General features: G+C 32.9%; 4 protein-coding genes across 4 annotated transcripts; 1 reads left to right on the plus strand and 3 right to left on the minus strand.

Moving 5' to 3' along the window:
• LOC109348425 (histone H4) lies at positions 557-18,986 on the minus strand. The gene is made up of 3 exons (XM_019588857.1): positions 18,979-18,986; positions 5,082-5,087; positions 557-1,066 (listed from the first exon to the last, which is right to left on the minus strand). Exon 3 carries the CDS (start codon positions 1,018-1,020, stop codon positions 709-711), a length of 312 nt encoding a protein of 103 aa, XP_019444402.1. The 5' UTR covers positions 1,021-1,066; positions 5,082-5,087; positions 18,979-18,986; the 3' UTR covers positions 557-708.
• On the minus strand, positions 2,270-6,964 carry LOC109348422. The gene is made up of 3 exons (XM_019588854.1): positions 6,208-6,964; positions 4,341-4,508; positions 2,270-3,979 (listed from the first exon to the last, which is right to left on the minus strand). Exons 1-3 carry the CDS (start codon positions 6,748-6,750, stop codon positions 2,279-2,281), a joined length of 2,412 nt encoding a protein of 803 aa, XP_019444399.1. The 5' UTR covers positions 6,751-6,964; the 3' UTR covers positions 2,270-2,278.
• On the plus strand, positions 18,671-21,545 carry LOC109348423 (heat shock cognate 70 kDa protein 2-like). Its single transcript, XM_019588855.1, has 2 exons — positions 18,671-18,937; positions 19,671-21,545. Exons 1-2 carry the CDS (start codon positions 18,724-18,726, stop codon positions 21,401-21,403), a joined length of 1,947 nt encoding a protein of 648 aa, XP_019444400.1. The 5' UTR covers positions 18,671-18,723; the 3' UTR covers positions 21,404-21,545.
• On the minus strand, positions 23,486-25,490 carry LOC109348424. The gene has a single exon (XM_019588856.1). It carries the CDS (start codon positions 25,249-25,251, stop codon positions 23,728-23,730), a length of 1,524 nt encoding a protein of 507 aa, XP_019444401.1. The 5' UTR covers positions 25,252-25,490; the 3' UTR covers positions 23,486-23,727.

Below are 27,046 nucleotides of genomic sequence, written 5' to 3' on the forward strand. Positions count from 1 at the left end.
GTAAAACAGTTAGTTGTAGTTGTAGTTTAACTGAAGTTGTTTAAAGCTGTTGGACCAAACTGTGACCTGGGAGCCTCCAACCACTGGGGAGTTCCATTATTACATAGGTACGCAAAGAGTGAAGAGTCACAAGTGAACACCACGTCAATGGTGTGCATGAGATTTCGGGCATGGGTGATATCTTCTTCATTTGGAGAGAAGCAAAAGATCAAAATGACTCATAAACCTTATTCTATTGTGCCATGTGAATAAAAATGACCTCATTATGTTGTTCAATATTTGTTCTTCATGTTCAAAAATCAACATGTAGAATATTTAAAACCCTGCATTTGTTGTGGTATAGTCATGGCTATTAACATGTTTGCTTTATATAAACTCACCAATTTTCTGTTTCACATGAACTCATCAAATACCTTGCTATAAGCTATGGGAGAATTAGACTTGGTTAATTTCAATTATTGATCTTAAAATTAACCAATTATATGATTCAAAAATCAGAACTTAAAATTTAAAACCAAAATAAAAAAAAATGCACAATTCAAAGTTTCAAACCATATATGTAAAAGAAAAAACTCATTGCTTCATTTCAATTTAAAACAGATCTAAAACAACACAGAACCTAAGATCTAATCCAACAACAGAAACAAGGAAAAATTTACAAAACAACACCACCTTTCAACTATCGAAACCCTAGATCTGAAAACCTAATCAACCACCAAAACCATAGAGGGTCCTTCCTTGTCTCTTGAGAGCGTAAACAACATCCATAGCAGTAACCGTCTTCCTCCTAGCATGCTCAGTGTAAGTAACAGCATCACGAATAACGTTTTCTAGAAAGATCTTCAAAACGCCGCGAGTTTCTTCATAGATTAAACCGCTGATTCTCTTAACACCACCTCTACGAGCTAAACGACGAATTGCAGGTTTGGTAATTCCTTGAATGTTATCACGAAGCACTTTTCTGTGTCGTTTTGCTCCTCCCTTTCCTAAACCTTTTCCTCCTTTTCCACGACCAGACATTTTCGAAGAAGATGATGAGAAATTGAAATTGAAATCGAAATCGAAATCGAAATTGAAATCGAAATTGAATTGAAAAGTGATTTGTTTTGATTTTGATTTTGATTTTATGAGATGAGAATGTTTGAGTAATGAGGCAAGTTATTATTGTTTATATAGAGGGAAGAGAAGTTTTCAAGATTGGGATTTGAGCGATAGTGGCTGTTGATTAAAATGATATCGATGGTTGAAAATAGCGATCCGTGTTGTGTGGTTTAGTGAATTTAGAACCGTTGATTTGTGCGGTGTTATTTAAGGCTAGGATGAATCGTGAATGTTTCTTTTCGGATCGATGACATGGCAATGTTATGGGCATTGGGCCGTTTAAAAAATGTTACCAACCCATTATCGTAAATTTAACAAAACACAAACAAAAATCATCACTCTAGACAAAACCCAGTCTTAGATCACCCACTTCACGAACCCATAAGCTACATGTATGAGTTGGATTTCGGAGAAAAACAAAGAAAATATTAGACCTCGGAATTATGAAATACATTGTGAGATGATTGTGAATCATTTTGTTGTTTTTTCTTCTTTCATCCAAAACTCAACTCATAAATAGATTATTTAAGTAAAAAAATTAATTTTTTCTTCTTACACTAATTGGTTTTTTTGAATGAAAATGAAATTGGAGCAACAGGTAATTTTTGTGATATATTTGCCATGGATGTTGCCGGTGTGCATAGAAGAATTAGGTAATTAATTTCTTTATTCAATAGAGTTCATGCTGGAACATATATGTTGTCACATAATGAGTGTCATTATGTGTGCCATAAGATATAAATGGTTATAAAAACACTTAAAAAATAAATTTTAATTTAAATATATTATGTGTGTCATAAGATATAAATGGTCATAGTAGATGTGTACTCTTTCATACTACATCAAATTTTCAATTTTCTTTTTAAATGCTATAAAAACCAGTTTTTGGATTTGGAACCCTTGCTTCCCCTGCAGCTAGTTGATTCTATATAAGATACCATGTACAAATTATTGGTTAGTGAAAATAAAATGCGGGTAAAGTCTCACATTGAATAATATAACAATTATCCTTTAAGTTAGGCTCCTTTCATTGAGAGTTATTCTACGAAAAACGCTGACTATATATTATACCTATATATTAAATTATATTACATAATACTGATAATGGATCAAAACTATTAAAAGAGAAAGGGTTATGGTATATAATATTGGTTAGTGGTAGGACACTAGGGCCATGCTACCTTGAGCACAGGGTGCTGATCTTACAATAAATTTCTTTGAAATTTACTTCAATTGAGCCATTCTCCCATATAACTAGTTCTTTTACTTCACTTTCAATCTTTAAAGTTTCTCTCATCAACCTATTGATGCAGAATCCCATGCAACTATAATGAAGTAGGAGTTGGTCTTTAAGCATCTCCTCATCTTTGTTAAATTGAGTTTTATTCGCCAACTCCTCCAGAAGTTGGAGGAAAGACCCTGTAATGCCATCAACCTCATCATTTCCACTCAATGTTGTATATGCTTCGGCATTCGCATATTCTCCCGATTCAACGTCACAAGGAAGATTTTTAATCTTCAAATCATTTACAAGTTTCCGAATGGATTTCATCCTGATTATCGCCTCGAGACATTTTAGTCTGATGCCAATTCTGTTCTTGAAAAGCTCTATATTATCCTTCACTCGATCTTGGAAGTCCACGCGACATACTCCGTCTTTCTGCGACAATCTTGTGACCTGTTCCATTGAGTATGCCACAAAAATTAAAAGGTCTACCATAGTTGATAGAGATTCAAGCATCTTAGTGTAGCAGCCACTATGAAATGGCCGGAACCAAAAATTAGGTTCCAACTTAGCTTCTGCTGTAAACTCTTCTAATCGACACACACGAGCTTTTAGCCTATGCTGTCCTTCTCTCAATGCTTGAGAACTTGAAGATGGTATATCTCTTTGGCTGGGTATAGTTGTCGGAATACTACCAACGCAATCTTGAAGTGTCCTCAAGCTCTTAGAAAGTTCAGATTTTGCTAGAGTTGGAGCTCTTGAGGGTTGTGAAAGAATCTCTACCAATATGAAGCAAATGAGTCCAATTGTGGCCTCTGCGATTCGTGCAACTGCAAACTCGGTTGGAGGGCCGTAGTGTTTCCTACCAAGGATTAATAAGGCTCCTATAACTGCTGAAATCCCACCAGCTTGTCCATACATTCTACTATGCCTTAGAAAAGAAGAGAAAACCACCCATGGTAGAAGAGATAAGAACCTTAAATCCCCAAATCTTTTGAAAATGAAGCAACAGATGACACCATAGATCGATCCCATTGCTGTTCCTTGCCCTCGCGCATTCGCAGCTGAGAATGTTGGTTGTCGTCCAGTCACGAAACTTATGGCAATTGTCAGCCCTGACCAATATCCATTTTCCTTGTTGTATGTTAAACCAAACAACATAGCAAGGCCTAACGAAAGCGAGCACTTGAATGCAAACACCAAGTTGTGCTTGCTGGGCATGAAGCTCGTAACAAACTCTCTGATCATTCTAGTTTTCTGAGTTTTTTCAACAATGTGTTCAGTTTTCTTTGCAAGGAGCAAGTCATCCAGGAGAAGTTGTACACAGTATAAAAAGAACGAGGTCGGGAGATCTTTATCGGCTATGGTAAGGTTTCTGTTAAAGATTTCTTTCTTGCTCTCTGCAGTTGTTTTTGCATCAAAAGGAGCAAAGCACCTAGCTTTCTGGTCCAGTTTTTGGCTGAATTTTCCTCTGCAGTTGAGCAAGACACCTCTGAGCTTCTCATCAATGACGCTGACCGGAAAAGAAGTGCAACTTGATAGAGCAATGTCCATCCCTCTTATTGGTGTCTCCAAGTCTTGCAGTTTTTCTTCCAGGTCGATGCTTCGGGGATTGCAAAATCTTGTTTGAGGCCTTTCCCATTGCATTCCATCCTGTTTGTTGAAAAATCGAAGACGAAATATTTTACCTTATCATGTACCACAACAAAGGAAAATCACAGTGATCACCCTTGAGATTTGATTAGTCAAAATACATCTATTGTATCCAAAGATACACTTATCTCTTTTGATCTTATAATGCTGTTACATTTACCTCTTCTAAAGCAATGATAATTGTAATTACACTGACATCTTCAAGTGTTGCTTTGGACGCAAAATAGGTGATGAATGTAATTAAATTAAACATCGGGAGAAATCAACGCAATTTCTCGTAAGCAAAGGAAAAGACTCATCTGCAGCCTCATTGTTGATATCATTGCTTTAGAAGTTTAGATATCTGTTATTGTTAGCTTACCAGGTTGCTTCGGATTCTCCGGCGAAGCTTGGCTCCTACTATGGAGAGGGACTTGGCTTGATTAGAGAAACCAAGAGCAGTTGAGTTATCTGATGCAGTTATGGCCTCCAAAGTGCAATTCAACCTCTCAGCAGCATTCTCAGTGTATAATCTGTAGAACTGTCTTGTCTGTAAGTAAGAGAAAATGAAAATTGCTTTATTTGTTGTCAACTTTTGGATGAATGAATTTAACATTCACAACAATTTGCACTTTTACTACAATAGACCATGTGCAAGGAATTTCCAAAAGCCTAAACATAAATATTCTAATTCTATGATGTTGGGTTCTTACAATCTTGAATATTGTCTAGGAATCATTATGGATTTGGGGAATAGGGTATAATTATTTGGGCAGCTGTCTAAGGCAATAGTACAAGAATAGATTGTGGTGCAAATCCATTGCTAATAAGCTTTATCTATGAATCAGTTCCTTTTGTTTACTTTGTCATAGATTTAATATGTGATCTACATCCGTAATTGTTGTCGATGTATTACGGTTTTGAGAGTTTCTACAATTTTATCGCAATTTTATTTTGCCACAAGTTTCCATATTTGTGGCAAATGGGATGTGTTAAGATAAGTCCCCATCAGGTGGAATATGACCAAGTTAGTGCTTATAAAGGTTTAGGCATGATCTCTCACCCTATGTGATAGCTTTTCCGGTTGAGTTAGCATTGCTTGCACAATTCTAATATAAAATAAATGCGACTATGACTACAACCACAATTAAATTCACAATTGTGACTTACATTGTAGATCATATCCTATCATATTCTTGCTCTATATTCAATGCTTAGGGGTAGCAATTAGACAAACTTTACCTTAAATAAGTCGAGCAAATATAATATATAGTTGTTTTTGTCTGACTTGTTTACCCATTTAAAAACATTTAAGTCCTCCTGGCTTGTTTAAATTTCTCACATGCTTATGAAGAAGTTTGGCTTGATCTTGTTATAGGCGGTTTGCGACATATGATCTAGCCTAGGGCTGAAAATGAGTCGAATCGAGTCGAACTAGAGTTCAGCTCGATAAGAATGTGTTCAGCTCGATAAGAATGTGTTCAGCTCAAAACTCGACTCGAGTTCGATACAAGTTATTTTTTTAGCTCGAGTTCGGCTCGATTAAAGTTCATGAACTGATCGGTTAAGTTCGAAAACATAAAAATATATTATATATGTGTGTGTATATCGAGCCAGCTCATGAACCTAATGAGTCAAACTGCATCCAACCCAAGTTCGGCTCATTTGGTTCATGAACTAAATAATGAGTCAAGTTTCAAACAAATACTAAGTTGGTTCGACTCATTTTCAACCCTAATCTGGCCTATTTCTACCCCTATCTATGTTAAATGTTAGATGCTAAGGATATATGCTCATGTATTTTTGGGACATAGATGCTAAGCATATATGCAGGTATGCAATCACTTGGAGGCAAATATATTTTGTTGTTAGTAGATGACTTGCTTTCATAAATCACTTCACACAAATGTTGCAAGATAATGTTTTATGGTTGGTTAAAAACAATTGTGGAAGTTCGCTGATGATTTCTGAAAAGAATCATAGATTACCAAAAATACTAAGATTCTTCTCAATGATGTTAAATTTGCTACAAGTGTTGAAGATATTTTCAGTTTTCTATATTGTTCATCACCCTACCCAACACTGCTGGCCTATACTCAGCAAAATTCCTTTCTCTTTAATAGAATTATGTGCAAACATGAACATGGAGACAAGATTGCTGATTTGCTCCTATTTTGTTGGAAATTGCTTTAAGAAATTATTTACTTTTATGTCATGTCTAGCTTGTTTTGCAAGTAAACAAAAGTTACCTCATAATAGGCAAGTCTAGGATATGGTAACAACATGGCCAAAACAGAAGCAATAGCTCCAAGTGCTGTGGATGATGCCACAGGAATTGGATGCATGACCACTCCTCTTTGTGCACCATGTATCACTGTGCTCACATAAACAATCACAAGCTGTCCAAATGCAATCCTCTTAGTCATCAAGTGTGTTGATTCCGGCAGTGCCACCATGAACGAACAAACCGCCACTGCCAGCGCTGCCACTCGGTTATCGAAGTACTCAGGTCCTTTCACATGAAGACTAAGCAATGATAAGATCATAACCTGGAGTGTTGCAATTAGGACATGCCAACAACCTCTTAATGTGTCACCAAGTGTTGCATCTGAGACTAATAGGATTGTTGTCACATAAGAAAAAGCTGGGAATTCAAGGTATTGTCTTAGATTTTCAGGGGAATAGAGTGAGGTGCAACCAACTATGGTGCATGCCAAGATTGTTCTTAGTGCCGAAATTAAACGAAATCGCCATATATCTGCTCTTGTGTTAGCAATTGTTGTTTTTGACATAATTTTTTCTTGCCAGGGAGAAGTATTACTTATACTTGTTCCTCCCTTACTCAATGAAACTTTTTCTTATCAAGAAAAGGAGAGGGTGGTAATAACTTGATGCACAAGAAAGAGTGACTTAGGACTAATTTGAGTACTAAGGGGCTTTGTATAATTGTATTGTGCAAGTGCAAGTGCAAGCTAAGGGAGTGAGAGAGAATATGGTTGATAAGAGAAGCACTCTCTCTTGGATTAGGATGAGAGTGCATCAATTGCATTTAAACTAAACAAATAGTCCAAAGGGAGCAAAGACCATCCAATACTTTTTGAAGAATAATTTTGGAGAAATACTTTTTTGCAGTCGTAACGTCACTTACATATTAATAAGATGTTGGTAAAGTGGTATAAGGTCTCATTGGATCCCCAATGTTAAAGATTTGAAAAGCAACACTTGTTAAGAAGAGTGGTCACAAACTTCAAAAAGGATTAGTTCCTCACCCAAAAAGGTAAAGAGCTACCATTAGTGGAACCAAATAAAATAATGTCACTTACATCAATGTTGGTATCTGAGGGGTGTGAGCATAATTCTGTGCTATATGTATTATATAAGTATGTGGGATACTAGTTTTTAATCTTTGTTTGGTCATATGATATATGATAAGATATCATTTTGTTTAACAAAATTAATTAGTTGATTGTATCAAAATTATTTCACAAACTAGAAGTTGTATAATATAGATGTAACTTGCGGTTCATGAAAAATTTAGAATGAGGATCCTCTATCATAAAACAAGTATATTCTCTGACTAATCATTTTATTACAAGTAATATAAAAATATTATTTTATGTTTATAAAGTTTTTCTTTTTAATTCAGTGTTACATTTTCATTTAATTAGGACACCAAAGAGGAATGTGAATAGAAACAAGTGATCAATATCCAAAAAATTAAGTATAATTTATCTGAATTATTCACAACTCTAGTCTAAAAGCTACATGCTTTTAGAAAGATGGTTTAAAAAAAGCATTCTCCCTTTTATTATTATGAGTTTGTTGAATGGCTCTATAAATTTTGTAACTCATAAATATACATAATTCAATTTCGTGACAATACACAATCTATTATCGAACATGCAACTCTCATATTAGAATGATGATTAGATAAATCTCTTTCAAAATTATGATAGTAAACCAAATTTTCAATCCATGAATAGAAATCATCTAAGAGGGTAGGTTTATTTCCATTTAGATGAAGCTTTTGATAAACCATGATGTGATTTAAGCATGTGTTGTTTTAATAAATACCTAGGGGCTAGGGTATTGTTTAAGAAATATAAGATAAGTGAATTTTGGAATCTAAATATAGTATTTTATGAAGTATTAAACTGATCATTTTTTAGTAAAAAATATTTTATTAACTTTCTTAAACAATATCATAAAAACACATGTATGTTATCGTTATATTTTAAATGTTGAAATTAGAAAGTTGATACTTTGAATTTGTCACTTGTTTTAGCATAGGATATTGGTTCTAGCTCTATAGTAAAGTTTTTAGTGGAGAGTAAACACGTTTTTCGTCCAAGTTTATCATTGGAGAAGAGTCGTTCTTGTTCTTATTTCACAACGGTAAGCTAAATAAGCATTGTTCTTCAAGTTATGAGTCAACATTAAAAAATTGAAGAAAATTGTTATAAGAGAGAAATATAAATGTAAAGTAGGTTTGTGAGATCCATTTAAGAGCGGAAGTAGAGTTGTATAATTGGAGGTAATTTTGGCTTGAGTTGCTTAAATTATTGAAAAATGTAAACAAATATAAAATAATCAGTAAAATTCATTTAAAAACAACAAAAAAAAAAAGTGTTGCAAAAGGACAAAAAATATCATGATTGACTCCGTCATGAGAGTGAGTCTTCCTAGAATAATTATTTACCTGAAAAAATTGTTAAGATATAAACAAGAACATCAAAGACCATAAAAATTAAAATAAAATTAGAAAACAATCATACAAGTTAGTGGGATCAATTCCACCAAGAAGGTTAGTTGTGTTCTGAATCAGCACCACAAAATGCACAATTGTCCAAATTAAAATAAAATTGAATTAAACTTTGGTTTAATCTTATATAATATGCAGACCAATCATGCAAGGTCTACTATGGTTGTTTTAAAAATGTTGCATGCACATTTTCAAAGTGAGTTCACACACCGACATAAATGGACCAAAACATGAAGAGAATCTCAAACATGATAAAGATTCAATGTTTTCAATCGTGTCTCATCCACTATTCACTATCTCAAGAAAATGACATATTACCATATGAATAAAAAAGCTAAAAAAAATAAACTTCGATTCAATTAAAATATATTAATTTTTAAGGAATTTTTTGGTTTTTTTTTTAGAATATATTACAATTCCCAAAATGTGATGGATATACCCTTGGACCAAAAAATATATATTACAATTAACACATAGATGATGACAATATTTTTTTAATAATGATCTATACTTGTTTATTCTGTGTATCTTTTCATTTTTCAAAAATATTCAATTTTAGTTAATCCTAACACTTTAACATATAGAATAATATTATTAGGCATGAGTTTGGCCACTATGCATGACTAGTTCACTGAGTTGTAATGTAGGAACAAATGCTTCTTATGAGATTCTAAACCAAAGTGAGATTCCCAATATTTTAAATAAAGCATAAGAATAAAGTGAGATACTGATTATATTACATGGAAATTAAATGGGACTAATTGCCTTTCACTTCATTGAAGGGATTCTGTCTTCCACTCCAATCATTCAGAAACGTGAAATTAAAATATTATATTATACTGGGAGTCATAAGGTGGTCTGATGCTGAAGAGGGTGGTCGTAAGGAATGGAGTGCAGGAGGTTGTGGGTTTGAGTTCCACCATCAATAAAAAAACGAAGTTACAAGGTGGTTAGATGGTAGGGTGTAAGAGGTTGAGGGTGGAGTCTCACCCATAACAAATGTGAATTTAAGAAAGTGAAATATAAAACAATTAAGAATGAACTCAAATTTATTAAAAATCTAATCTACCTCATAGAAATACAGAATTCGGATATGTTGTGGTGATAACATGAAAATAGTAGATATACATAAATTTACAAACAACTAGTTATGTTGAAAGTTTATGTAAAAGACAAAAATTACTGCATAAAACTTGGATTCAATTAAAGCTAGTTAAATAAATGAATTTCAAACTTGGTTTATTTGAGGAGAATGCTAATGAATATCCTTAGAATACTCTTTAAAGAATCAAATGAGAAATGTGGGTGCATACAAAGAAAAGAGACACAACTATATCAATCAAAATAGATAGGTTGAAAACTAGATTGCATATAATGGGAAAGAAAATATCATGCATCATAATCAACATACAATGATATGAAAATTATTAGACTGAAAATAAGACGAAAGTAGAAAAGCTTATGCTGGATAGTTTTAAAAGGAATATCGGACTTTTTAGAAATTCTATTAAGAGCATATTAAACTTACAAATTAGCAGACTATTTTCTTATATCAATCATAGGAATATTATAATTAGGTATAGTTTTTCTTTTTCTTTTATTTTCTTAAGCATCATTTTGAGTTTTTTTTACCAATGTAATGATACCCATTCTAGATGATTGCTCTCAACCTTCAATTTTATATCCATTAAAAGAATTGCTTTCAACTTTCAAGAAAAGAATATGAATGTTCATATCTGTATATTTTCCCTTTTTGTTAAGAACAATAAGCTACACCAACCCTTTTGTGTTCACCAATATCCCAAGTGCCAAAATTCCCTCACATGGATCATGTTCATCATAGCTACAATAAAAGTCTCCAAAAAATTCCAAGCACATGCATTTGATATATAATCTGCAACAAAATTCCCCATTCATCCACGCCATGCAACTTAGCAACACAAGTTTTGATACCTTTGATGCAAAATACAAAGGAAGAAACAAAGTTTTCAAAGATTGAGTGTATCCCTATGAGGTTTGTGAAAACCCTAATAATTAATATTACACCTTCTAGGGTTAGGGTTATGAATATGTAGGCTTCATCTAGGGCTTCATGTTCATGGCAACACTGGCTTGCAACCCAATTCATCATGCATGGGTATAACTAGGATCAGATTCAAGGCAACAAAAGCCACACCTATGCCATGTTTAGTTTTGATTATTTGGTAGAAACTAATTAATGTTTCATAAACAAAAGTGGATAGCTTTTTCGAGGAGGAAGGTGAGTAGGTAACTCCCCCTGCGAAAAGGAGCGGCATGAATATTCCGGCGACAACGATGTCGAAAGCTCACTTGCCGCTCCGGCGAAAGGTGCCTAGGTCAAGTTATAGACATACTAGAAGAAAGAAAGAATATAAGGACATATCCCAGTATGAGAGTGCTCCATGATGAGAATATTGTACGTAAGAAATATTTGTTTTTGGATAAAATATTAGAATTTTAGATCAATTGTTGTACAATAAGTGATGTTGGTACATCGATTTTTTATTTATTTGTTAAAACATGTGTATAACAAATAAAATAAATAAATGAGAGATATAGTAGTGACTTATTAGGACTGGATTAAATTATTGAGTACTAAGATGCTTTGTATAATTGTATTATGCAAGTGAAAGCTAAGGGAGTTGATAAAAGGAGAGGGACACATATCACTTGTTTGAATAATGTCTCATTTTATGTACTAAGTCAATCAGAGTATTACATTTTATTACTTTTTACTTTTAAAAAATTTCTTTTATTCATGTGTCAATGTATAATTAGTTTGGGATAGAGAATAAGACACTGTTTAATACATGTAATCCACACAAAATAAAAGAGTGCATCAATTGCATTTCCTCTCTTGGGTTTCCTCGTCATATATCACTTACATAATGTTGGTATATGAGGAGTGTGAGCATAATTCTGTGCTATATGTCTATGGTTCTGAAGCTAGTTGATCATGTGTAACTTAAACTTGTACTCATATAATTAATTAGTTAATTGTATCCATGGTATTTGACAAACTAACTTAAATACTTGAGATAACAAAGGAATTCTATAATATAGATGTTAGTTGTTGGTGGATGCAAAAATTATTTATAATATTATCCATGAATTGAATTATTGACAATTATAATCATCCCAAAGACAAAAGTTACTTGCTTTTAGAAAGATAACTTCCAAAAGACATAATACCCCTTATTATTATTATTATGAGTTTGTGGCTTTACAATTTTATTAACACATTAAATAAAAGACAATTCAATTTCATAACAAGACACAATATGTTATCAAACATGCTAAAGCAACTATTGAATAATTAGAATGATTTGATAAAAAAACCCTTTAAAATAAGATACCAAATCAATTTTCCAATCCATGAATATGATTCATCCCGTAGGCCAGGTTCATTTGCATTTAGATGAAGCTTTTGAATAAGAGAAAAAAATTATTCATTCACACTTTATACATTATTATTATAACATCTACCACATTCATGTTTAATTATTACTGACTTTTTAAAAAATAGTAATCCAAATAGATAATATAATAAGTGTGTAAATTTTTATATTAACAGTGTATAGATATTAAGCTCTTTTGACTAAAAAATGTGTCATTTAAACATGTGTTGTTTTAATAAGTATCTATTTAAAAACTATAAAATAACTCAATCTTAGAATCCAAATCTAGTATTTCTCCAATTATTAAAGTTATTATTTTTCAATACAAAATGTCTTAATAACTTTCTTAAACAATATATACGTATATTATCATTAGATTTTAATTGTTGAAGTTAACAAGTTGATACTTTTTATTTCTCACTAGTTTAGCTTAGGATCTTGGTTCTGTTAGTAAAGTTCTTGGTGCAAAGAAGGGACAAAAAATGTCATAATAGACTTATGGCTATGAAAGTGAGTCTACCTAGAAAATTATTTACATGAAAAATTGTTTAGATATAAACAAGAAAAGAATAAGGCATAAGATTTAAAAATAAAATTATAGAGCAGATGTATAAGTTAGTTGTGCTCTGAATCAGCATCACAATTGTCCAAAATAAGAATTAATTAAAGCAAAAGTTAATCGTACTATTAATAACATTAAAATGTTTATAAAAAAAAAGATAGCACTATAATGAGTTCAGACCTCTTAATTTGTTCAGGGGTTCAAATTCATACATATAATAGACAATAAGTAATTCATTAAAAATGGATCAATATTTAAAAAATAATAAAGCTGACCACCAATACACCACAAATCAAAACATAAATCGTAAATGATATAAATACAAACTCAATAAAAAAGTTATTTATATAAAATGCAATCCATGAAAGATATGAACAGAAAAGGAAAACATAATATAATAAAAGGGTTGATCAAAAAAATATATAATAAAAGGGTTTATCAGATAGGAGTTATGCACCTTTGGAAAACTCGATAACAAAAAAAAAAGATGAGTATTAGAGAATGATGAAAAACATTTAGCAAGATGATCTGCAAAAATATAAGAAAAATGAAAAAAATAACTAAAAATATGAATATAAAATTGATGATATAGACTTCATGTGGGTCGGATACAGACTCCATAAAATTAATAATAATCATATGATAACATAATTTTTTAGTATATTAATGACCAATTAAATCCTAATTATAACCCTAATAGTATATCAATGAATTTTTAAAATATTGAATGTTTAATTCAATAAAGCAGCTAAAGTTTCTAAAATATGGCAACTAAATTAAAAAAAAAAACAAGATATATTTACTCATGTGCCACAAGTTTAGTATAAAGGTAACTACCAATTAAACATTATATGTGTATATATAAATTGGTATTGACGGTATAAATAGATATATATTTAATTTAGTGTACATTTATCGTTAATTTAAACAATTACTGACGTAAGTCGCTTTATAATATTTTTAAAAGCTACTACTTCATTAAAATTTAACTAAGCTTACTTAAAAAAACTAAAAAAACTAAACTAAATCCATGGATAATTGATTAAAACGTGCTTAGAACTTCATAGGTTGAAGCAAGGTTGATGAGAGGCACCGAATCCATTCACCAACCCACTAATCAATCCCCTTACACTGTTTTTGTGTTTAAAGTTAACAGTTAAATTTAGTGTGATAATTATTTTATCAACTTATAGTGGTTTTCATCACGTGGTAATTATCCTAAACCCTAATAATCTTATATACATTTTTGCTTGTCATCTATAGTTAGTAAATCAATAAGATATTGGTCTAGTGGTATAAAATCTCATTAAATTTTTATGATGATCAAATAGTCAAATTTTTTATTCATATAAGTGATCAAATAGTCGTGTACTAAAAAAGATTAATTTATTGCTTATAAAGTGATGAGATACACTTACCAAAACAAGCACGTAGTACTCTAAGTGCATTACATAAAAAAAATCAATATTTCTACTATGTTCTTTTAAAACGGTTGTTATTGTCTTGTTTAAATTAGAGCATATTCACTACTGTTGTTAAATTATTTATAAACTAATTTAAATATAATTATGAATGCAATATGATAACGAATTTTGTGGATTATAGGAGGGGCAATCATGTTAATTTTCTTACTTATACTATTTTGTGATATTAAAAACGATTTTTTTTTATTAAACTCGTAGATATAAAAATTGTACTGGATACTTAATAACAAGCAAACTGGATATTATACCAATTCAACACAACAATTAGAGGACTATAAAAAAAATCAATTCGTTTTGCCATGAAATATTCTAAAAAATATAGAAGAAAAATGACAATAAATTAATTTTCATAAAATATTGATCTACATGATCAAAGGCCAGTCTAAAATGTGATTTACCCACCTAATGCACATTTTGCTTATGTAAATATAGCTATCTATGAAAGCTGAATTCTTTTTTATTAATCTTTTTCTAAATATGAAATATTTTTGCATGATCAATTTACTTGAATATATTGCTCGTCCATATATATTTATGAGTTAATAATGAATAAATATTAATTATGATCAGTGAATGATATATAATTACAATATAAAAAACTCATATACTTTATTATATATTCATACATTTTACAATTTTTTTGCACACCTTAGCTTAGACCGTAAGCAACTAACTTGACTTTCGTGATGCATGGCATCTTATTTACTCTGCAATATAACTACAAGAATATTATTTTCACTTGGCTTAGTATATACGGTGTTACTTTGTGTGTTAAAATGGTAGTAGGCATGGATAAGAGAGATTTTTGATAAACAAGAAAGAATGAAAAAATGTTACTGAATTGAATTGAATTCCAAAGTTACATTGAATCATCTAAAGAAAACACTAACTACCCTAATCAAATTAACTAATCGACTAACAAAAACTCAATTATTTTAACATTCCCCCGCAAGCTGGAATGTATCAAGCATTCCAAGCTTGAAATAATTGTGTTGAATACGATGATATACTCTAATACCTCCTCTTGCTAGTGAGCGAATCTTCGTCTCCCAGTCTTGAAATCTGAACGTGAAGCAATACTGACGCTTAACCACCATTTTGTAGAAACAATCAATTATTACAAGGATGTGTTTTATGCTCCTTGATGAACATGAGTAGCAGAATTTTTTTCTTTGTTTCCTATGTTGGTTGATGGTAGATGCATACCATAAGGACATTATAAATTGTAAATTATATATATCATCATATCCTTTAGATATGATAGTTTTAACACGATGATAAAGATAAGTAGTTGTGGAAGTGGTAGCAGCTGTGGCAATTGAGTTGATGCACATTATTTGAATTGAGAATGGTGTGATGGTGGCGGCGCTTATGGCGGCAACGGCTGTAGGTGGTGGCAGTGAGTGGTATATGGTGGCAGTGGTAATATAATGGATCAATGTGATAGTGGTATATTCTAGAGTTCATCTTTTCTCCCATAATTTGTATCACTTAATGTGTTATAAAAACTTAAGAAAATTACTTAATAATTAAATTTTAATTTAAATACATTTTTCAATCAATTATAATCTCATGACACATAAAGTGACTCTGATTGTGGTACATAGATGTGCACCCTATATAGAGATGGAAAAACGGGCCCGCAAATGTCCGCATTCGCAAATGTCCAGGAAAATTTAAGCGGGTGCGACCATGTCCGCATTGGCTTAATGGACAAAATTCAATGTCTTGCCTGTTTTCAAACGGGCTAACTGGTGACTGCGGACATTGTTTAATAATTATAAAAAATAAAAAATTTATATAATAAATTAAATAAAGTAGTTGTAGATAAAAAATTAACAATTTTTTTGATATGTTATATGAAGTTTAACAAATTACATTAGATTACAATTTTTTTAGGGAATAAAAATCATATTACATCATAATTTATTTGAAATTTTTTATATTTTTCTTAAATTGTATTTATGGGTCGCCCGCATGCCCAACGAAAATGCCCGTAAACTTAACGGACAAAACGGGCTAAGCAAAACAAGCAAATGGACAATAAATGTATGCCCTGCCCGCAAAGAAATGCGGGGTAGGTGGACATGCCCGTTTTACCATATATAACCCTATACATTCCAAATTTTTTTATATTTGAGTGTGATGGACAAAGTTTTGTCTCATATTTTATTGGAGGAAATAGACTTTGTGTTATGTCTCATAATTTATTGGAGGAGGTGGAGTTTTTTTTGGGGTACATTGATGGAGTTTGTGTACGTTATGTCTCATATTTTAATGGAGGAAATGGAGTTCTTGTTGTATTTTTAAACCAAATTTTGGGACACTGAAGTCACTTTAGAAATTAAACAAGAGCAAATTATATTATGTTGTGTTGTCCTTTATTTTTTAACAAATCAAACACATTCCAAATTATTAGAATAAAATAACTTAATTTCACCATAGAAATAGGAGGAGAGTCACCATATTATTATAAATCTTCCATCTAACATGACATCTAATACTATAGTAAAATAAAAAGTATATACACATTTTGGTCCTGAAATTTTTTCATATGTACCATTTTTATTCCTGAAAAAATAAAATAATATAAACTAGTATTAAAATATCGTGAATGTGATATAAAAAGACTACGGGTTATAAAAAATGATAAAAAAATGAGTTACAAATTCATATGGGCCAACTAATAATCTGCAAATATTTGTTGGCATATTTATTCCGTGTAATATTTGTCTCTTACTTTATATGTGTAATTATTTGTAAGAATGGAGTTTGGGTTTGAGGAAGAAAAATAGTGAGCAAGAATGACAATGGGGTGGGTCGGGGTCGGGTTTGCATATATTCAAATTTGAACTCGAAATTTAAAAGCCGAACCCGAACCTAAATTCAATGGGGTTAAAAATAAAAATATCATCTTCGAACCCGAAAAAACCCCAAAAATGATAAACTATTAAGGAAAATGTGATATTATTTTCGTGTAATTTTTCTCCAACATTTATATTTTCTCTTGTATTATTTCATTTCTTTTATGTTTGAAGATCCAATAGTATGTAAAGTAAAATTAGAAATTAAAAATAATTGGCAAATGATAGAAATTTCAATTTTAAATTGAATTACCTTACTTCGGGGCTGATTCAGGTTATGGTCTTTGCTATACCAAACCTGAACCCGAACACGAAATTTAAACCTGGGTAAAACCCTAACCCAATCACATCAGATTTTTCTCATTAATTTCAGGTTTGGTTCGGGCAGGTATCTATGGGTTCGATTTTTATTATCATCCCTAATAGTGAGAGAGAAGAGTCTTGGGCTTTTTGTGAAAGAGTAGGAAAGTGGATAAAAAATAGAGGTAAGCATATTGTATTGTTTAATTAACGGGCTTCAAATTAAAAAAAATGCAGTGCCCAAAAAATAACTGTGTAGTTTTTTTTTCTTGGCAAAATCATGTAGATATGTATATCCATTAGGCCCAATTTCGTAGATTGGATTAACCACGTGCCCTTGAAAAGACACATAAGGGGTTGGCATGAAGCAGCTTTTTTGGTTTACACTTTACACATTAAGGAATAAATTAATCATATATTCTTCTCCTAAGTCATTTTTTAAATCCTCATACGTGATATATACCAATTGTAAATTAATTATTAATAAATAATATATTACTTTATACCATATGTTACTTTCTTTTTAGTTGATAGATTTATAGAAGAACTTAGTAGCATGATATATTATTTTGCTAATAAATAACTAACCTAACATAACCTTCCTCTCTTATTTTTTTAAAGGAAAAGCTATTTATTAATTCACTTTATATCATTTCCTAATTTAGTAGAATTTACTTTATATCATTTATTACTTTATATAACTTAATATAATTACATCAAAAAATATGTATAATGTAAAACTTTTATATATTGTTATTTGATTATCAATCATTATATTATCATTGATTTTCCAGGAAAAAAAATAATATAGAATAATAAATAATATAATGAATATATATAAAATATTACACTAATAATACATATTCCACCTACAAAACTTTACATAAATACATTAAGTTATCCTATAAAACAAAATATACTAATTTGGTACAAAAAAATATCACAAAATAGTAGATATTTGCTTTCTCAAACAATATATCACTTCATGTGCCATTGTTTGTCATTAGTCAGAAAAATAATTAATTATTAAAATTTTAATTTAAATACATTTTCTCAACCAACCAATCATAATAACTAGCACATCGAGTGATAAATATTGTGAGACAACAGACGTGTTATCAAATAGGAGTTCCGAGTCGGCAACTACTCAATAGGTCAATTCCGTGTGAGCGGGTACCAATGAGCGTTCATACCCAAAATCAGATCAAAATCCAACGGCTCATACGCATTCAAAATCTGAAAGAACATTCTGGAAAAACCCTCAAACCCTACCTATATAATCTCATCTCTTCGCTATAGCCGTGTTCATCTTCATAACTTCATTCTCTTCTTCTATTTTTCATTCACAGAAGAAGCATCTAGAATCGAATTCTAATGGCTGGAAAAGGAGAAGGTCCTGCGATCGGAATCGATCTCGGAACAACGTACTCGTGTGTTGGTGTATGGCAACATGATCGTGTTGAGATCATTGCTAATGATCAAGGTAACAGAACCACACCGTCTTACGTTGGATTCACCGATTCTGAACGTCTTATCGGTGATGCTGCTAAGAACCAAGTCGCTATGAATCCTATCAACACCGTCTTCGGTGAGTTCACTAGATCTGTTTTTCTTTTAATTTATCTTCACTATATGAGATTTGCCTTGTGTTTCTCTTTGTTTAGTATAATTGTTTTTATGATTTTGATTTGATATTGTGATAGCATAGTAAGTCTTAGAACGTTCTAGAAAAACTGTAAAGCTGATTTCAGTTGTTATTATTTTGTTGAATATAAGATATGTATAACGTGTTTAGAACATTCTTGAAAAAACTGTAGTAGTGATTTCAATTATCATTGTTTTGTTGAATATAATTTATGTATAACATACTTAGAACATTCTAGAAAAAACTGTAGGAGTGATTTCAATTATCATTATTTTGTTGAATATAAGTCATGAATAACGTACATGCACAATTTCTTATAGCATACAGAAGAGACTGTGTTTGTAAATCCACTGTATTGTAGGAACTTTGACAAATATTAATTGTTTAGGATACGCCATTCTAAAACATACTTAACCCTTTTGTAATTTGTATCATTGATATGCTTTGATGTTATGTTCGAAAATCAATCGATGGTTGCATTAATGTTGGCTTGCATATACCAAAAACCTAATATGATAGCAGACAAAATAATCTAGCAACTGATCTTAACTATCTCTGTTTAACAAACTAACCCACATGTAAAAAAGTGACTCAAATATTATCATGATAAACTGAGTTGTCTGTTTATGATATGCTTTATGAAATGGCTTATTTATGTTATATGCTCTCTTTTCAGATGCCAAGAGGTTGATTGGACGTAGATACAGTGATGCCTCAGTTCAGAGTGACATTAAATTGTGGCCTTTTAAGGTCATTTCTGGTCCCGCTGAGAAACCATTGATTCAAGTCAACTACAAGGGTGAAGACAAGCAATTTGCTGCTGAGGAAATCTCATCTATGGTCCTCATGAAGATGCGTGAGATTGCTGAGGCTTTCCTCGGCTCTGCTGTGAAGAATGCCGTTGTCACTGTCCCTGCTTACTTTAATGATTCTCAGCGTCAAGCTACCAAGGATGCTGGTGTCATTGCTGGTCTTAATGTCATGCGTATTATCAATGAGCCTACTGCCGCTGCAATCGCCTATGGTCTCGACAAGAAGGCAACAAGTGTTGGTGAGAAGAATGTCTTGATTTTCGATCTTGGTGGTGGTACCTTTGATGTCTCTCTTCTTACTATTGAGGAGGGTATCTTTGAGGTGAAGGCTACAGCTGGAGACACGCATCTTGGAGGTGAAGATTTTGACAACAGAATGGTGAACCACTTTGTGCAAGAGTTTAAGAGGAAGAACAAGAAAGACATCTCCGGCAACCCCAGGGCTCTTAGGAGGTTGAGGACTGCTTGTGAGAGAGCAAAGAGGACTTTGTCATCTACTGCCCAGACCACCATTGAAATCGACTCCCTTTACGAGGGTGTTGATTTCTACACCACCATCACTCGTGCTAGATTTGAGGAGCTCAACATGGATCTCTTTAGGAAGTGTATGGAGCCAGTTGAGAAGTGTCTGAGGGATGCTAAGATGGACAAAAGAAGCGTTGATGACGTTGTCCTTGTTGGTGGTTCCACCAGAATTCCCAAGGTTCAACAACTTCTCCAGGATTTATTCAATGGAAAGGAGCTATGCAAGAGCATCAATCCCGATGAGGCTGTTGCATATGGTGCTGCAGTTCAGGCTGCAATCTTGAGTGGTGAGGGTAACGAGAAGGTTCAGGACCTTCTACTTCTTGATGTCACCCCTCTATCCCTCGGTCTCGAGACTGCCGGTGGTGTGATGACTGTCCTGATCCCCAGGAATACCACCATTCCAACAAAGAAAGAACAAGTGTTCTCAACATATTCTGACAACCAGCCCGGTGTGTTGATCCAGGTCTTTGAAGGAGAGAGAACAAGGACCAGGGACAACAACTTGTTGGGCAAATTTGAACTCTCCGGCATTCCTCCTGCTCCCAGGGGTGTTCCACAGATTACTGTGTGCTTTGACATTGATGCCAACGGTATCTTGAATGTCTCTGCTGAAGACAAAACCACTGGCCAGAAGAACAAGATCACCATCACCAATGACAAGGGTAGACTTTCAAAGGAAGATATCGAAAAGATGGTGCAAGAGGCTGAGAAGTACAAGTCTGAGGATGAGGAGCACAAGAAGAAGGTTGAGGCCAAGAATGCATTGGAAAACTATGCATACAACATGAGGAACACCATCAAGGATGACAAGATTGCTGAGAAACTTGCTGCAGATGACAAGAAGAAGATCGAGGATGCCATCGATCAAGCTATTCAGTGGCTAGACAGCAACCAGCTCGGAGAAGCAGATGAGTTTGAGGACAAAATGAAGGAACTCGAAAGCCTCTGCAACCCAATCATCGCCAAGATGTACCAGGGTGGTGCTGGCCCAGATGTTGGTGGTGCTGATTATGCTGATGCTCCTTCAGGTGGAAGCGGTGCAGGACCCAAGATTGAGGAAGTGGACTAAGTGCAGTTCCTTTCTACATGATCTCTATTATTTATTGTTGAATTTTATTGCCTGGATTTATTTTTGGATTAAGACAACTATTTGACTTTTCTTTCTGTTTAAGTAAGTTGCTTTATTTAAGTAATACTTTTTGCCTTACATTTTTTTTCTAATTGATTTTTACCCAATCATCTACGCATTTGGGGTAAGAATGAGATGAGTATTTTCTTTTTGTGTGAGCCAGTGTTGGTTGAGAGCCGCTTAACACAACTTTGCCAATGTTGTGTGGTGTAGGAAGGTTTTACAAAGCCATGTCCTGAATTTTTGGATAACCATTGCATAATTTCATGAAACTGGTTTTGTTTTAATTGTACCATTTGTTTTTCTGATAATATTTTGATAAAATTGAATTCTGTAGATTATTGAAAGATGGAATTAATATTCCACAAAAAATTTCAGAGATGACACTTCTCTGCTTATTGCAAACCAACATGCGCTTAAGATGTTATGCTCGATGCTTAGTCTAAAGCTACTAATAATGAACATTTAGAGTGTGGGTATCAATGATGTATTCCAACATATAATGCAACCTTCTTGGTCTAGAATTTCGCGGTCAATGAATCCTTCACAAGTTTTCGTTGATTTGGAGAATAATGAATCATTCATTATTCACAAAAGTCTTCATTGATATGTAGAACAATTGTAGAAGATGCTTAGAAAGCTATTGTGGAAAGATATATACGATGGTGTTAAGATAAATGTGAGAAATAGAAAATGGGGACTCAGAATTTTCGTATCAACAAATGAATGCATCAAGATTCATGAGATAAAGAATTAATAGAGATTCTTAAAGCATCACAATCATAGAAATCAAAGAAACAAAGTTGAACTTAATTCCAATAAACAACACTTCAGCACATACTTCAAAATCACCCAAGAGTTCCTTTGATTAAAAGCGCATTATATGGAAAGCCTGGAAGAAAGCACACAAAAAACAGAAACAGTTATGTATGAGTATTGATACAATAAGAACATGACCTACAGATTAAAGTATAAACAAACTAACTAATAAAGGCAGGGCATCATTCTTAAAGTAAATGAATGTTTCACTTTCAGATCCATAAATCAGGAACAGAGAATACCACATCTCCTGGTTCAAAAACAGGGAACGAGGAACAAGAAACTAAAACTTTCATCTTATGTCTTGACACACTGCAATGTTATGCTTTTCTAACAAACCATTTGATAGAAATTCATTTAATATTGTTTATCCAACAACACCTTCAATTCTCTGCCTAGTCCTTTTTTGGGTACAATGAGGTGCACATCTGCTATCCCACAATGAATGCGACCTTATGATTGATTGAAAATAATATATCTAAGTTGAAATTTATTTTTAAAGTATTTTTTTTGACCAATCATAGTTTATAGCATATGGGGTGTCACTCATTATGGAACAGAAAATGTGTTCCCGTTACAATGGTAAACTCAGTTTTCTATCTCCATCTTAAATTTCATTTGCCTTGACATATCATTTTTTTGTTGCTTCAAACATGTTTATTATTCCATATCCTGCATGATATATATCTTGAACCTCCTTTATGAAAATGAAACAAAACAATAGCTATATGCCCATGCATCAGAAAAGCTATGGAGGCAACATAGACTGAAAGGAAAAGCCTTCTAATGCAAACAAATGAAGGGGGAAAAAACAGTTTGCTATATGAGAAAGTTAAACACTGGAATATGTTATTAAAAATAAATACAAATCTCAAATAACTCATACTTTGTAGCATTACACTCTCACCAAACTGAATTTGCAAGGTGATACATGTGCTAATGTAAAGGTGCAGTTTAATTGGACCCTCTCATGGACACAACAGATTCTAGTATAAGCAAGGATCACAATAACAAAATTGTTGAAATGTGATAACACATTATATACATAACTTCAAATACTTAACATGGCAAGTGCTTAATCTTCATCTAGAACTCTCCATCATTAACTCGAAAAACCGAGATGCTCTTCGTTGAATATCAATCAAGTAAATCCAAAACTCAGGAAGCAAAGGAAGGGATGATATTCATTAAATAGTAGTCAAGTAAATCCAAAGGGTAAAATCTATTGATTTCATATTTGATTAGGAATTAATGTTCAAAGATAAATGATTACAATCAAAAGCTAATAGATGCTGCATGAACCCAAAAAACATCACAATTAGTATGGGAAAAAAAACTGAGATGATTGTGAGAAGCACTTCTGCATTATAAATTTCACAGGTACAAAGTTAGTAAAAACAATGATTTATGGTCCATGCCTGTAACACCAATAACTGAATGTGTGCCTAACTCAAGTCAACATTAAGATCATTCCCTCCAAGGTGTGGGCGAAGACAGACACGAACTTCGTGCTCTTCAGATCCCTCGCGAAGTTTTGGAACCATGATCTCGAGCACAGATCCTGGTCCATCATAGTATGCTTCTATATTTGCATCTTCAGGAATTCGAGTTGAAAGAGGGATTTCACGAACAAATTCACCGGGAGGACAGTGCTCTGGTGAGGGATCGGTAAGCTTGAATGTCCTGTCATGTCTCTTGATAAATGGTTTCCCAGATGTGCTCACACAAGAAACTTTTATGATACCATGAGTGAGAGTGTTCCTCCAAGAGACTTTCACGCTTGGAAGATCCACACATGGAAGACTGATAATAATCAAGTAACCTAGTTCATCCTCATAGATAGTTTTTGCAGCTGTGACGGGTCCACTAACATTCTTCATCATGCCGCCAAAGTCATTCAACCAGTGTGGCTCGGTGAGGTTCATTTCTATCTCTGGAATCCGACCAGAAGGAGGATTAACAGCCAAGTAACATTCTTCATCATTCCCACCATAAAAGAAAAAGTCCTTCCTCTTCTTGCTGCTGACAGGAGAAAGATCAATGGTGTCACCGTTACTATGGTTAGCTGGAAGCGTTGACAGATTCAGCCCGGACCCATTAAGCAGTTTTTTAGGAGGCTGAGGATTAGGAACAGACTTAATTGGATGAGGCAGTCGGTCCAGCTCAAAATCAGTGTTCGGAAGGTTTCTCCATGAACTAAAATCACTAGCTTCAGGAGGGATCTTGAAGTTCAAATCTCGGCCAGTGAGTTCCATCCACCTCTTCTGTTCGTCCTTATCGATACCCATCAAATTGGGTGATGAAACCACCTCAATGCCATGCACACATTGAGGGTTTGAAAGTCCTCTATAATGCTTCCTTTGCATCCTGTGGGATCGAACAAAGCCCTTCTCAGGGCTGAACGGAAAGGGGCGCTCCCCTTGGCGAGAGTGCCCATTCATGTAACTCCTCAGCTGCATCTTCCCCAACGCGTTTTCAGGCCTGTCCTTGAAAACCCACATATACATGTTTTCCATGTCGTGCTGAACCATGAAAACATCAAGCTTAAGGTCAGATTTATCAAACCCGGAAACACCATTAATATCCTTGATAACCTTCGACTTGGACTTGTGATGCAACACGGGCTTAAAGTAAAATTGGAAGAAAAACCACGCTCCCCATATGCTATCAACTCGCTTCGTGCATTTCTTACCAGGTTTCGGAAGGTTGAGAAAGGTTTCAGTCCCATATCCCTGAGTACCAAGACCAACATCTAATATATCACATGGATCAGGATTCCATGGCTGAGGCGGTGGGCTGCGTTCGGCGGAAAGGGGCAAATTGATATCCGGTGGACCCGAAAGTATGATCTGTGTATTCATCTCCAAATCAAGTTCCTCATGAGAAGATGCACTTGAATCCATTGACAAAAGTGTTGAACGGTGATGATGATTTTCCATTGAGAGAACAGTGAGAAGAGAATCACCCATTGATAATGATGAATTTTATTGCTTCTACTTGGTTCAATTTATGTTTGCATTCCATGACACAATTCAACAAAACAACCTCATAGACAACATCTTCATAACATGAACCAAATCCTACTATCAAAAACCCTAAATTTATAAATCAGATCATACAATTTTCACACACCCACTGCAATTTTTTTTTACACAAATCCTAAACAAAAAAATACCCAGCTAGAAATTTTGTATTTTTTTTATATAAAATAATATAACCCTACAATAATATATAACCCTACAAACCCAAGGATCTCCATGAATCTTGAATAAAATGAAAACTGTATATCTTTTATTATGACACAATATTCGTCTAAATTATTATATTTTTAAAAATAAATAAAAATTGATGGTTAGAAAAAAGAGAGAGACAGAATGAAAATCAAAGGGGATCTTCTTAAAAGAGTACCTTTGAGAATAAGGATCAGAAATTGGTGGAAAAAAAACATTCAAAGCTGAAGATGATGCAATTCTCCATCATCTATAACCATATATTTCTACCCACAAAAAAACCCATTTTTGTTTTTTATTTATCGAATAAAAAAAGGAGCTATTTTTTTCTTCTTCGACTCGTCAAATGAAACACAGAACATGATAGAATAGGAGAAGCTGAACCGTGTGGATCCGTTGTGTTTGTGGGTCATGGTTGGTAACCGGGTCGGGTTGACCCGAACCATTTAAATATGTAAGTAGCTTCATTGGGTCATTCAGTAGTGGGCCTATACAAAGCCCATGTTGTAAAAGAAACATTTTTGTTATAGCTTTTCAATTTTTTATGCTAAAAAATCCAAAAAAACTTGTTAAGTCAAAGTAAAGATAAATTTCTCAACAAAAAAAACTAGTGGTAAAGATTATATACATAGTGTCCATTTTGACTTGTTTCGTGTATTTTCTGTTATGGAATATTAGGGTCAGTATCTCATTTGAGAAGGAGAGAAAAATGTATGGATTTATAATATAAGATAATTTTATACTGTTAATATATTATTCATTATTCATTTTATTATTATTGAGTTTTAAATATAAGTAATACAAATGAATGATGAATAATATAATAATTTTATATAAAGTTTGACACGACAATGTATAGATATTATATATTGTTTGAGAATTCCTGATTTGTTTTGCTAAGGAAGTTTGGGCTATGGGTTGTTGTTTCATTTTGGATTTGTAAGTAGCTTATGCTTCATTTTGTGGTCTTTGGGTTTCTATATTATTTTGGGTCTATTGTTGTTGTTTCTGATGTTTTTTTTGTTCAACTCAATGACAAAATTTATCGAATGGGGATCAACTGTCCTACTTTTTTGTGTCTCATTATGTTCCAATCTAATAGAAAATTGACACATAATTGAAAAGAAAATTAAGAAAAATATAAATTAACATTTTTATGTCATTTGGTGGGATATTATTGGCTTGAAACATGAGGACGAGAAGTTTTTGAGATGGAGGATCCTCATTCCAATTTATCATAGGAAGTGACATAGTGAAATACCTTTTAAGGAAACTGTTCCAACTTCCAATTGCATATTATGGCATATAGTAAACAACTAAGCATGTGTACTTACACCTTTTGTTTTTCTTACTTTTACAAACAATATTAAAGGATAAGATATGGTGCAACTAAGAGTAACTAATCTTGATCAAATAATCAAATGGCAATTTTCTCTCTTACCATATATAAATTTATCTTAATCTGTCATTTTTAAAATATCTAACAAAATTCAAAGGGATAGCTCACAACATCTCTTTTTTTAGGTTTTATATA

This window comes from Lupinus angustifolius, chromosome LG05 (genome assembly GCF_001865875.1).
Source record: "Lupinus angustifolius cultivar Tanjil chromosome LG05, LupAngTanjil_v1.0, whole genome shotgun sequence".
NCBI lineage: Eukaryota > Viridiplantae > Streptophyta > Magnoliopsida > Fabales > Fabaceae > Lupinus > Lupinus angustifolius.